At 42.7% G+C, this 14,089-nt stretch overlaps 1 protein-coding gene across 1 annotated transcript; it reads right to left on the minus strand.

Moving 5' to 3' along the window:
* Positions 1–2,019: 2,019 nt before the first annotated feature.
* Positions 2,020–14,089, minus strand: CLEC12B (C-type lectin domain family 12 member B). Its single transcript, XM_002712748.5, has 6 exons — positions 13,849–14,089; positions 8,463–8,561; positions 6,661–6,867; positions 6,039–6,193; positions 5,723–5,838; positions 2,020–2,468 (listed from the first exon to the last, which is right to left on the minus strand). Exons 1-6 carry the CDS (start codon positions 13,937–13,939, stop codon positions 2,318–2,320), a joined length of 819 nt encoding a protein of 272 aa, XP_002712794.3. The 5' UTR covers positions 13,940–14,089; the 3' UTR covers positions 2,020–2,317.

Below are 14,089 nucleotides of genomic sequence, written 5' to 3' on the forward strand. Positions count from 1 at the left end.
GTCTAGTGATAATGGCTAAACTTAACTGGGTATTCACCATATCATATGCTTGGCATCTAACTTTTTTTCTCCACTAACTCCCTCTATTGCTTACAAAGCAAGCTTAGAGATTTCAAGTATCCGTTCTGCTATGGGTTGAATGTTTTTCCCCCTCCAGAACTCATGTTAGTATTTAATTATCATGGTCAGTGTTAACAGGTGGGACTTTAAGAGGTATTTTATTCAGAGGGACTCTTCTCTTGTGGGTGAGTCAGCCCTTTTTTGCTTCTTGTTCCTTCTGCCATGGGGGAGTCCAGCCTTGCCCCACTCTGGAGGAGGTGCACGCAAGGTGCCATCTTGGAAGGTGACGGCCTTACCAGACACAAAACCTGCTGGAACCTTCTTCGTCTTGGAGTTTCCAGCCTCCAGAACTGTGAGCCAACGGGTTTATAAATCAGCCCGTCTCAGTTATTCTGTTACAGAAACAAAGAGCATCAAGACATGGTCTAAAACACAGCTCTGAAATTGAGGATATGAATGTAACCTTTGGCTTGGCTGTCTGACTTCAGAAATTTAGTACCAAGCTATCCTGCTGTGCGTTGCACGAACTATTCATGTAAATCTACGATGAAGCCAGGTTTAGAAACTATAAAACTACTCACTAAGGGAGGAAAAGTTATCCACAAAAATAAAAAACATGGCCTTCCCCAGGAATTTTGACAGTATGTTTTATATGTGCATAGTATTTTTCTCTCTCCGTATGGGGTACTTCAAAAAGTTTATAGAAAAGTGAAATGAGATAGTGCACACTTTTATGAGATATTTGAAGATTCTGTGTGTAGATATGTGTGTAAATATATATAAACACTCATATATTTTATATATAAAATTTCATTCATTCACATATACAGGAAATATTTCTCAGGAGTTTTGAAAAAGAGGTGAAAGAGAGGAAGAGAGAGGCTGAAATTTGTGAGAAGCCATGTGTCGTAAGCCAGGTTATCAGGAAGAAACAAAGAAGGAAATGTTTTGACACAAAGGCTGATGAAGAACTCGATAGCCTGGCGCTCTGTAGAGGCTGTCGGATAGAACGTGGTGATGGCAGGGCGGCAGGGAGAGGGCTCTGAACAATAGGAGTTAATCAGACTCCAGAGTCCCTGTGAGGTCGGCATGGAAAACTGTCTCTGCTAGTGAGTGTGAAAGTCAGAGGGTGCATGAGAATTAACCAAGACAAGATCCTGGGGAAAGCAACACCATAATCTCTTCATAAGAACAAAATACCCAACAGAGATATTTAATTTGCTACTAAAAATCCTGTTTTGGTTAGACATAGAGGAACAAAAGAAGAAATTATCCCTCTCATGGAAAGAAAGAGAAACAAAAATGTGTGAGGGCCTGGCACAGGGTTTTTTGACCTTTATTGAATAATTTTTATCTTTGTGAGACTGACAGTGGTATTAAACTGTGAAAGAGAAATTAAAGAATAAAGCTCCTTTTAAAATCCATGTACAGAGCCGGCGCCGTGGCTCAATAGGCTAATCCTCCACCTTGCGGCGCCGGCACACCGGGTTCGAGTCCCGGTTGGGGCGCCGGATTCTGTCCCGGTTGCCCCTCTTCCAGGCCAGCTCTCTGCTATGGCCAGGGAGTGCAGTGGAGGATGGCCCAGGTGCTTGGGCCCTGCACCCCATGGGAGACCAGGAAAAGCACCTGGCTCCTGGCTCCTGCCAGGATCAGCGCGGTGCGCCGGCTGCAGCGGCGGCCATTGGAGGGTGAACCAGCGGCAAAAGGAAGACCTTTCTCTCTCTGTCTCTCTCTCTCACTGTCCACTCTGCCTGTCAAAAATAAAAAAAAACAAACAAACAAAAAAAAAAAACAAAAAAAAAAAACAAAATAAAATCCATGTACATGTGACTTGTGTTTCAGGCCTGTAAACTGATAAGCCTGGTCACTTGAACTATGATAAAAGATCATGTGTATTCCAAAATTCAGGCTTTAATATATTTTGTAATTCTTACTAAAATTTATGCTGGATATAATTCCTTTGTTCTCGACTTTCTATTGGTGCATATACAAAAGTTGGATTAGCTCACACACTTTTAAATCTGTAGAGAATAACAGACGAGCAGGTGATATGTAGGAAGACTGATGAGTAAGAATGCCAGACAGAAGACATCAGACAACGAAGTGGAGAATGTTCTAAGAAGCAACTCCACTTGCTGATGGTGTAAACACATAGTCAGCTTGTGCTCTGTTTTGGCTCCAGCTCTGTAGCTTCCTCCTGTTTCACCTGGGCTTACTCACAAGTCTCTTCCCACTTGGTAAATCTGGAAGAAGCCTGTCAATCCAAATCATCAATCTTCACTAGTGCAGCAGTCTTCTCACAAATCCAAGAAATTTCAGCACTACAGCGAGAAATATAAATATTTCCTTTTTGCAAATAAGCACATCCTTTGGATCCGTTGATCTGGGCAAGTTCTTTCGTATTAAATCTGAAAATTAATTGATTCAAAATTAATTATCTATTTCATATTTGAAATTGGATCTCCATTCCCCTACTCTCTTTTCACATATACAAATACTGAGGGACTTCTGCCTCCACTGAGCATCAAAATTCCTAAAACTGGCGCAACTGGGTTTTTTGGTCACAAGTTAATCATAATCTTAGGTTGAGAACAAGACAGAAGAGAGAAAAGGCAGAGTTAGATGTGGTTATGATAATAGTTCCCAATTCCTCTGCTAAGAAATTGATAAACCCTGAATTTTGTAAGAAAAATTAGCCTTTTAAGGTCTAAGTCTTTTGTGTGCCTAACCTTGCTTTACTACAAATGACCTAAGTTACACTGCTATATTCTTTTCTTGCTTTAGAACCAGATGTACTAATTCTTTTTTGAAAAAGCTTTAGTTATTTTTATTTATTTGAAAGACAGAGCAACAGATAGAGACACACACAGAGACAGAGACACACAGAGATAGCATCTGATCTTCACCCACTGGCTCAGTCCTCAAATGCCTGCAACAGCTGAGACTGGACCAAGTTGAAGCCAGAAGCCTGAAACTCAATCCAGGTCTCCAATGTGGATGGCAGCGACCCACGCATGTGATCAGTAAGGAGCTGGATCAGAAGGGGAGCGGGGACTCGAATCCAGGCACTCTGATATGGGATGCAGGTGTCCCAACCCGTGTTGCTCACCCCTGTGCCAAATGCCCTCCCTGGTGCACTCGAGTTTAGCTTTGATTGCACACGGTGGCCTCTACTCAGTAGCCAGGAAATGGTTCTGTCGTCCTGAAGGCCAGCCTTCCTCAGCTGAGGGTCATGCGCTGGTTTGACAGCTGTACACGTCCCAGGAGTTGAACTCTGAGGGTCTGCGGGCTTTGAACCCTGCCTTGCAGCAACAGGTCATCTTAATCATTTCATACCCAATATTGCTCCAGTTACACAAGCATAACTATAATTTGTGTGTGTTTGTATATTACTTCGTATGTGCTTTCTGCTGTAATTATCTGTGCAAAATCAGACTAGTTGGGGGCCTGCATTGTAGCATAGAGGATTAAGCTGCTGCCTGCAATGCCAGCATCCCATATGGGTGTGAGTTCAAGTCCCAGCTGTTCTACTTCTTATCCAGTTCTCTGCTAATGCAGCAGAAAGCAGCAGAAGTTGGTCTAAGTCCTTGGGCCCCTGCACCCAGGTAGGAGACCTGAATGAAGCTTTTGGTTCCTGGCTTCAGCCTGGCCCAACCCCTGCCATTGCAGCCATTTGAGGACTGAACCAGAGGATGGAAGATCTCTCTCTCTCTCTCTCTCTCTCTCTGTGACTCTGCCTTTCAAATAAATGAATAAGTCTAAAAAAAGTCATTCAAAATCAATAAAGTAATTTCATTAAAAAAGAAATTCTAGTCACTATCTTTGAAAAAAAAAAAAAGGCTAGTTGATTTAATATGATACTAAAGCCACGAGTAAAAAGATTGCTGTAGAAATAACCATGACACAACTTTGGGAAGTGCATGAATGCAGAGTGTATCTATCATGGAAGGAACATGCATGTCACTGCTTGCTATTTCAGGAATTTGGTGTGTGGCAGCTGAAGCAATGACGACTCAGTTTAAGAAAACTTAGGCAACATGCAGTCAAGGAGTGAGTTGACTGGATTAATACTGGTTGGGGGAGGGAGGTGGAAAGAAACCTATACCATCAAGATGTAAGGATCTTAAATTTCACCTAACATAAAAGTACTATATATTATAATAAAATATGAATGCAATTGTGCATTTAATCATAGTTGTGATGAGGGGTGTTCCTCAAAATTTGGTTTTGTAGCCTTTAAAAGAATTTTGCAGAGGCCAGCATTATGGCGCAGCGGGTTAACTTGCCACCTGTAATACTGGCATCGCTTACTGGAGCTCCTTGGTTCGAGTCCCTGCTGCTCCCTTTCTGATTCAGCTCCATGCTAATGTGCCTGAAAGAGCAGAGGAAGATGCCCCAGGTGCTGGGCCCCTGCCACCTGTGTGGAGACCAGGATGGAGTTCCTGACTCCTGGTTTTGAGCTGGCCCAGCCCCAGCTGTTGCAGTTATTTGGGGGAGTGAACTGGCAGATGGAAGATTTCTTTCTCTCTCTCTTTCTCTCTGTTGTTCTGGCTCTCAAATATATAAATAAATAAATCTTTAAAAAAAAAGACTTTTGCAGAACTATGTGCTCCTTTAGAAATTTAAAGGTGGTCTCTAGTTTTCATAACTTTAAATAGTTGCAAAAAATTCCATTTTCATGTGTTATGTATTCCATTTGTACTTTAAATATTTTCATTAAAACTTTGAAGTGGCACATTTAGCTCCTCTTCATTTATGAAAGAAATTTGCAATAAAATCTAGTTGACAATTCCTTACTGTGAAACTAACTATTTGATTAATGTCAATTCAGAGTTACTTTCTTTTAGAAAATTTCTGAATGTAAATCAACATGCTGATGTGTGTTTTTATGACAAACACCACCCATCTGTACTGAAGATGCTGGTGAGCCAGAATGGCTTCTGCCATTTTTGAACTGAGTGACCTTGGGTATGTTATTAAATCTCTCCGTGATAATATTGTTATCTATAGCATGGAGATGCACTTTCTTCAGGGGTTAATCCTTTTTTTTTAAAAAAGATTTATTTTATTTATTTGAAAGGCAGAGTTACAGAGAGAGGTAGAGACAGAGAGAGGTCTTCCATCTGTTGGCTCACTCCCCAAATGGCCGCAATAGCTGGAGCTGGGCCGATCCAAAGCCAGGAGCCAGGAGCTTCTTCTGGGTCTCCCTTGTGGGTGCAGGGTCTAAGGACTTGGGCTATCTTCCACTGCTTTCCCAGACCACAGCAGAGAGTTGGATGGGAAATGGGAAGTAGAGCAGCCAGGACTAGAACTGGTACCCATATAGGATGCCAGCACTGCAGGCCAGGGCTTTAACCCATTGTGCCACAGAGCCAGCCCCATGGGGTTAATATTTATTAAGTACTTTGAATATAGTAAGTATTATAAGTGTAATTTAAATAAAGAAATACATTTAAACTAATCACTAAATTTCAGTGCTTCAATGTGAACTTGTCACACAGATGAAATCAGGTCACTTTCTCTCCAGTATTTGTTACTGAAGTTCTTTTTTCTTTATAGGTTTTACTCCTGTTTTATAACTAGGTGTATAATTCTTGTAACAGTTTCTCAGGGTTCCAAGGAAAGCTTGGTTCCCACATCCCCACCCCCAGCAGAGACTTACAAGGATGGAGAGGGGATAGAGCCATCTTCCCATAGCCAATCCCTGCCAGAATGGTCCCATGACAACCCCAGCCAAAACAAAGACGACACGGGCAATGGTCGCGATTTCAGGAAATTCTGAAAGCAGAAACAGAGGGAAAACTTCATGTGGGAGCCACTGTTCAATCTGCAGAGATATGTAGGGATATTCACTAAATTCATTTATTGATTCTCATTCAAAATGCACTGAATTTCTACCACGTAACCAGAAATTGTATTTGTTTTACCTTTTGTTGTATGCACAATTTTTGTACCCAGGGAAGCAGATTCCATCATACCTTTTCTTCCACGCTGTCTATCTTCACCAGGGTAGAATTTTTGTCTATGCAGTCCTTTCTGCTACTAGTCCACGTTTTCTCTTCATTTGTTATAAAATAATAACAGCTGTTTTGGTACCATTGCCATGTCTCAGGGCAAGGATTACATCTGTGGTCTGAAACAGAAATTATAGCCAATAGTGCAAAATCAATGATTATAGACCGACGGGAGGCCAATAATTTCACTGGACAATGGGGTTGGTGAGCCAGAGCTGTGAAAATATCACTGTTCTAGGAGCCTCTCAGGATGGAATCATCACTGTTACGGGTTGAGTCAATGGGAATTCTGTCTACTGCCCTCAGAATGACTGGTCGTGCTTTTAACTTCTTTCAACAATAGGATCAGCTAGAAATAGTTAATAAAATGAGAGGCTGAAGCAGCATCTCAAACTGACATTCCAGGGTGCTTTCCAAATTTACCTCAGGGATACTGAGTGGATATGGATCTTCCCTGTAAATTTAGTGGGACATAATTCAAGGGTCACTGGATGGCGTGACTCTCTTGAACTCCGAGGTGGTGCCCATGCTCAACGTACCCCAGAGAACCGCAGTGTGGTGGGTTCGAGGGTCTGAGTGTCACTACCTGACATGTGAATGATTAGCTCCTCACAGAGTCTGATGGCCAGTTGTCCCTGCCTCTTCAGTAGACCGGATATCTGTGATTTGAGAGATTCTTCCTGTGCAGGCAAGTCCAACTGCTGGGATAAGTTATCCTGCTGCTGGTGGATGATTTTCTGAAGCTGATTCCGTTTCTCTGAATCCGAGTTCATTTCATTTGACATCTGCAAAACTCCAAGACATAACAGGAGACAAGTTGATGTATCCTTCCTTCCTTATGATAACCACAGGTAATTCACACACAGAAACATTTCCTTTATTTTAAAATATTTATTAGTAGCTCTTAATCACTGATATATCATGGAAGAAGCACACCAAATGCCTTCCTGTTCCAAACTGTCTATGGCTCATCTTTAGAATTTTGTTCACATTTCAAATATTAATGTACTCATATTAAGACAATGAATTAATAATAATTACACATATTTGAATTTATAATTGAAATGAATATATAATGAAATCATCTAGGGCATTGCCAGTCATTTTACCATTCATTTTGGTGGGATGTTTTTGATATTTTCTCTATTTGGAGCTGATTTAATTGTGTTTTAATAAGAACAGACTTCTTTGCGATAGGGGGTATCTCAAAATATAGTCTGCAGTCCACGTGCATCAGAATCATTTGAGATACTTATTTCAGAAAAAGAGAACAGATTTTAATGTAACACCAGAGACCTTGGATCCATACATTTGCATTTTTATTATATATTCCAGGTCATTTATCAGCCCAACAAATTTAAGAGCCATTACACTAGAAGCACTGCATTTTTTTTAAAAAAAAATTTATGCTTTGGTGGTGAACCCATGAACACATATCATTGCAACTTGACTAATTTTAAAACTATACATCATTGTAGAAGAACTGTCAATTGGCTGGCTACTAAATTATCTGTGTAAGAATACTACATTTCTTTTCAAAAGCACAAGCAACATTATTAATCTCTATTTAAATGTCCAAAGAGGTATGTCTAAAACCTAATTACCCATGAGATTTCACATATACAAAAACAAATTAGTGCAACAGAGGAGAAGTTGCTATTACTCAACACTTAGAATTTTTTGATTGAAAATCCCCTGAAAGTATCCACCATAAACTTAACAACATTATGCAACGTATATGGGTATTTTCCCACTTACTGCTAGTACAGGACTCTCTAGCCGTCCACTCTCAACTGATCAATAATGGGTCAGAATCTCAAGAATATTCTGTTTTGACTTTAGTACTGGGGAGGGGGGCTTCCACTGATTTGCAGAGATGCTCAAGTCTCTGCTGGTCATATAAACCAGGCCACTCTTCCTTCTTGTGTGTGACTCTCATTCATACAAGTCAGCGTGTTGCTGCTACTTTGCAGTTTTCTTCACACTGGGAAGATCTCCTGGGTGAGTAGATGGAGGTGGTTGTATGCTAAGTCTTTGCAGCCAATGGGGTGGCATGCCTATCATTGAGTAGACCTCCATCCATTCCCTATTTCTCATCATTGGAATAATAAGTGGATGTGTGTCCAGGCAGAAAAAGTCTCTTATTCTAAACAATAATCAGAAAAATAAGTCTTTGTCATAGTCCAGGCTAGTTAATCAAGAGAAAGCAAAGAAATTAGGGTAAAATCCTGAGAGAATAAAGTATGGTCCTTTCTAGGATATCTTGAAGACATGGAGAATGGGACAGATATGAGGCAGCAGGAAAGTATCAGCAGATTCAGGATGGTGGCACCTTTTTATAACCTAACCTGAACCTTACAAAGGAGTGTTTGATGCAAAGATACTTACACATAATCCCCAAGGTCACCAGCCCAATCAGCAGCATCAGGCAAAGAATTAACAGACCCAGGGCAGCCTGGCGCCATGCAGGGGCTGGAGCTGGATGCCCTACAGAAAGCCAACAGAGGCGTAAGCAAACCAATTGCCTTATTGTTGTTAACTCTGCTGGGTATTTCTCCCACTTAGGAGATGTTCAAAGTTCTTGCTGGCTTCCTCAGACCTGTATTTATAAAATACCTATTATGAAATGCACTGAGGGCCCCATCATTGGTTCTCCATTTCTTCACCACTCTCCCTTCTTTTAAGAGTAGGTTTCTCGGGGCCAGTGCTGTGGCGTAGTGGATAAAGCCGCTGCCTGCCGTGCTGGCATCCCATATGGGTGCTGGTTCTGATCCAGTTCTCTGCTATGGCCTGGGAAGGCAGTAGAAGATAGCCCAAGTCCTTAGGTCTCTGCACCCACGTGGGAGACCCAGAAGAAGCTCCTGGCTTCGGATAGGTGCATCTCTGGCCGTTGCAGCCAATTGGGGAGTGAACCAGTGGATGGAAGACCTCTCTCTCTCTCTCTCTCTCTCTCTCTCTCTGCCTCTCCTTCTCTCTTGTGTAACTCTTTCAAATAAATAAATAATTTTTTTAAAAAGAGTAGGTTTCCCCTAATTTTTAGGTAGTTTTACATCATCACCCTCCTTGCTTCTTCAAGTATATGCAATTCTTGAATGAGATGCTGTGGAAATACTTCTCTAGATGATGCTGGTGACAGGAAAGACCCACGGTTTTGAGATTACAAATCTCCTTAGGGCAGGTAGTTCTACCTGCTTTATAAAATTGGTTTATACTTTTGCTGCTTGTGGGAACCCATGGCTGGCCATGGGCCCACATGCTAAGGCTTGGCTTGCTGCCCATTGGCATTAGTTACTGCTGTGTGGATGTTTATGGTTTCTGTTGAGCTGTGATATCGGGACCGTTTCATAACCCCAGGCTAGAGTCAAAACAACTATGGCCTTGGGGCTTCCCGTACTTCTTTTCCCACTGACCAAGGCTGAGAAAACACCAGGTGGAAGCTTGTTGTTAGCACCCGAGTCGCCTGCTACGTGACCAGGAGCTTGATTGGATGAAGGTGCGTGATCACCTTTATGGTTGGACAAGGAGCGCATGGACTGTGCGTGATCAGGCACCCGATTGGAGCACCGCCGCATGGACTGTAGCATGGACTAAGCTTGCCTACATGTTTCAACAATGTTATACTATATAAACCGTTTGTGAAATAGTAACGGGAGCTTCCCCTTTCTTTCGGAGCTCTCCTTGCTCAAGGGTTTCTCTTTCTATCCTGTTTAAATAAAAGTCTACTGAAGACCGATCAGCTGGAAGCAGTGTCGTTCCTTTGCGGGCAAGGGAACCACATGCTTTTAAAAATATTTATTTATTTTAAAGGCAGACTGGCAGAGAAGGGGAGAGAGAGAGAGAACAAGAGCTCTTCCATCCACTGGCATTCCTCAAATGCCAGCGACAGCTTTGGCTGACTGGGAGCCAGGAACTCCACCTAGATATCTCCCATGTGGGCAGCAGGAACTCAAGTGCTTGGTCCATAATCCACTGCTTCCCATGTGTCTTAGCAGGAAGCTGGATCAGAATCACAGAGTGGCCAGAGCTCTAACCAAGCATTCTGACACAGGATATAGTTGTCCCAAGTTCAACCCACGGTACCACAATGCCCACCCCAGATTCTACATTTAAAAGTAGCTTTTATCTATTAAAAATGACTTGTATTAATTATCAGTGCTTACCACTTGATAAATTACCAATGAAAGAATTGTACAGTCAAATCTACAAACAGCAGAATAGACCAGATATCCAGTGGCTAACTCTTTTCAAATTTTAGCATTCCATTGCTTTTTAAATAGAAGTGGTTCTCTCAGTTGCTCACTTTCCTGTTCCTTGATTCAGGTCCTAATATCACCTGGCCCAATGTTTTACCAGGGTCATACAATCCCCAGGGGCACTCTCACATGTGTCACAGTCATGCTTCCCTTCTCCTCATAGGTTAGAGTTAGAATTTAAAAGCAAAACAGGAGGAGGCATTTGGTGCAGCACCTAAGTTGGTGCTTGGGACACCCACATCCCATATCCCAACACCTGGTGTGAGTCTGGTTCTGCTTCCAATCCAGCTTCCTGATACCATGCACCAAGGGATGCAGCAGTTAATGACTCAGTACTTGGGTCCTGTCACCCACACGGAGACCAAGATAGAGTTCCTGGCTCCTGGATTCACCCTGGTTCAGCCCTGGATGTTGTAGACATTTGGGGAGTGAAGCAGCAGACAGAAGATCTCTCTGTCTCCGTCTCTCTGCTTTTCAAATAAAATAAAAATAAATAATCCCCAAACATGGAATCATCTTTATTTGCCACATGCAAAGCCTATTTCCCTGGTCATTTATTTATCCTCCCCCAAACCATACTTATATGCATGCACACACAAAAACTAAAAATAAATATAAAGAGGAGAAAGAAGTCATATTATTCACAAGATTCCAAACTACAACCTGAACTGCCAACAAATATCCTGAAGGCAAGGGATACAGTCTTATTTATGATGTCACTTCCTGGTCACAGAGCTTGTCGCTCCCCGTCTTCGTGGAGGAACGACACAGGACCCTGCGCTGTTCTCTTGTCTGCTCGGTCCTCCTCAGGTTTGCTGCTGGTTCTTCCCGGGTTGGCTACCGTCCCTTCCACCTCCGTGGAAGGGCGGTTCCCCCAGCCACTTTCCCCACTTCCGCGGGGGAGCGGCACACCGCCGGCCAGCTCTCTCGGGGGCTGCACAGGTGTTCCTTCAGATAGATGTTCCCCCTAGATGTTCCTGGTGCATATTGTCTCTCTCCTCCTTTATAGTCCTCTTCCACCAATCCCAACTCTGCTACCCACATGCCGAGTACGCTGCTCTCCTCCAATCAGGAGCAGCTCCTACAGCTTGTCAAGTTGGTGAGAGGCAGCTGGGTAGAAGCTGTTTACTCCTCTCCCAGCGCCATATTGTGGGAGAGCAGATGCATAGAATAAGTCTTAATTCCAGTAACTTAGTCTAGTCCGAGTTGCTCCCCACAGAGCTGTCATTTTTTCCAATTGAGTGTAAAGGAATAAACTGTGAACTGGCCCCCACCACATAGCAGTTGGATGAACTTGGTTAAATCATTTAATTTCTTTCTTTCTTTCTTTTTTTGACAGGCAGAGTTAGACAGTGAGAGAGAGACAGAGAGAAAGGTCTTCCTTCCATTGGTTCACTCCCTAAATGGTTGCTACGGCCAGCATGCTGTGCCGATCTGAAGCCAGGAGCCAGGTGCTTCCTCCTGGTCTCCCATGGGGTGCAGGGCCCAAAACTTGGGCCATCCTCCACTGCCTTCCTGGGCCACAGCAGAGAGCTGGACTGGAAGAGGAGCAGCCAGGACAGAACCGGTGCCCCAACCGGGACTAGAACCCGCAGTGCCGGCACTGCAGGCGGTGGATTAGCTTAGTGAGCCGTAGCGCCAGCCATAATCATTTAATTTCTTTAAACCTCAGTTTTCTACTCCTTGCAAGGGAAAAAATACTAAGAATTCCATTTATGCAACAGTTATGTTTTGATAAAGATATATAAGATACATAAATAGCATATAATTACATTTTTTTATCTTTTATTTAATGAATATAAATTTCCAAAGTACGACTCATGGGTTACAATGGCTCCCCCCCCATACCGTCCCTCCCACCCACAACCCTCCCCTTTCCCACTCCCTCTCCCCTTCCATGCACATCAAGATTCATTTTCGATTATCCTTATATACAGAAGATCAGCTTAGTATACCTTAAGTAAGGATTTCAACAGTTTGCTCCCACACAGAAACATAAAGTGAAAAATAATAGATGATTTTTTTTTTAAATGATGATGAAATCAGATCAGACCTATTGTCATGTTTAATCCCAGTGAGAGTCAAGTTGGGAATTGATAATTTCTTTTTTTTTTTTTTACAGAAGATTAGTTTAGTGTACATTAAGTAAAGATTTCAATCGTTTGCACCCCCATAGAAACACAAAGTGAAATATACTGTTTGAGTACTCGTTATAGCATTAAGCCTCAATGTACAGCACATTAAGGATAGAGATCCTACATGAGGAGTAAGTGCACAGTGACTCCTGTTGTTGACTTTACAAATTGACACTCCTGTTTATGGCATCAGTAATCTCCCTATGCACCAGTCATGAGTTTCCAAGGCTATGGAAGCCCCTTGAGTTCTCCAACTCTTATCTTGTTTAGACACGGTCATAGTCAAAGTGGAGGTTCTCTCCTCCCTTCAGAGAAAGGCACCTCCCTCTTTGAAGACCTGTTCTTTCCACTGGGATCTCACTCACAGAGATCTTTTTGCCAGAGTGTCTTGGCTTTCCATGCCTGAGAAACTCTCATGGGCTTTTCAGCCAGATCCGAGTGCCTTTAGGGCTGATTCTGAGGCCAGAGTGATAAATAGCATATAATTACATTTATTGTTGATTCAGCAATACAAATTATCGTTTGGATTTCAACTTCCCTAAGTCAAAAAAAAAAAAGACTTACAAAAGAGAAACCAGGGACAGGCATTGACCCAGCAGTTAGCATGCCACTTGGGATGCCCACACCCCAAATGAAAGTGCCTGGGTTTGAGTCTCAGCTCTGCTCCCGGTTCCAGCTTCCTGCACGTGCTCACCCTGGAGGGCAGCAAGTGACGGCTAAAGTACTTGGGTCTCTACCACTACATGGGAGACCAAGTTTATAGGCATTTGAGGAGTGAACCAGCAGATGGAAGAGATTCTCTCTCTCTCTCTCTCTCCCCCCAGCCCCTCAAATAAAATGAAAAGAATTTCTTTTACAAGGAGAAACAAATTTTATGCCCTCTCACCTCCCCATTCTTCAGTTTTCCTCGTGGTGATCTGTACCGCTGAAAAGGAAAGTTCTCCCCACTTTCTGTATTTTAGAAGCCTCCCACCTGGCTTCTAAAAGAATATTCTCCATGCCCTGCTCACAAGATATAAAAATCAAGGACGATATTTATTAACAGAAGTCTTTGTCTCTAATTGCAGTCTCTGGCTTGCCCAATCAAAACTTTCCACGGCCAACACATAGCTTCATGAAACAGTGGTTTCACAAAATTTAAAGAGGCCCTGAAAGCCAACTATTTTCTCCTCAATGTGGGGAACACTCACTCTAACATGAGGGGATATCAGCAATTTAGTAAAAAAAAATGAAATTAAGAGACTATATTTCCCATGCACTTTTTGAAAACCCATGTATATTCCTCCATTATGTCTCCATTTGGGAGACCTCACAGCACACTTCTGTGTAGTATCAGATTGCAAGGCAGCCTCTCCCAGCGTTTAACCTGCTGTGTTTATGCCTTACCTCTTTTTCTTAGGTTGTTTCCGTTGCGGTTATTTCTTGCCCCAGCGGAATCCTGAAGTGTGAGTGTCGCGTAGGTCACTTGGTCGGACATTGTGGAAGAAAGCACCACTACGAATCTTGTAGCTAAGAGCCCCTATCTCCAGGGCCAAGAACAGGGTGTTCTTTTCAAGGCTGGGAGCTTCTGCACAGACACTCAGCTGCCACCAGACACACCCACTGACCTGGGTAAGGACAGAGAGGC

Source organism: Oryctolagus cuniculus, chromosome 9 (assembly GCF_964237555.1).
Source record: "Oryctolagus cuniculus chromosome 9, mOryCun1.1, whole genome shotgun sequence".
Classification (NCBI taxonomy): Eukaryota; Metazoa; Chordata; class Mammalia; order Lagomorpha; family Leporidae; genus Oryctolagus; species Oryctolagus cuniculus.

Bases quoted from the DNA above. Each gene is read 5' to 3' on its own strand.
- CLEC12B (XM_002712748.5), bottom strand. From the start codon at position 13,939: ATGTCCGACCAAGTGACCTACGCGACACTCACACTTCAGGATTCCGCT. The intron at 6,194-6,660 runs GTAGTGACACTC...TTTCTGTTTCAG, and splicing joins GCTAATCATTCACATGTCAG to ACCACAGATGTAATCCTTGC. The intron at 2,469-5,722 runs GTAAGTCTCTGC...ATTAATTTTCAG, and splicing joins TCTATCCCCTCTCCATCCTT to ATTTAATACGAAAGAACTTG.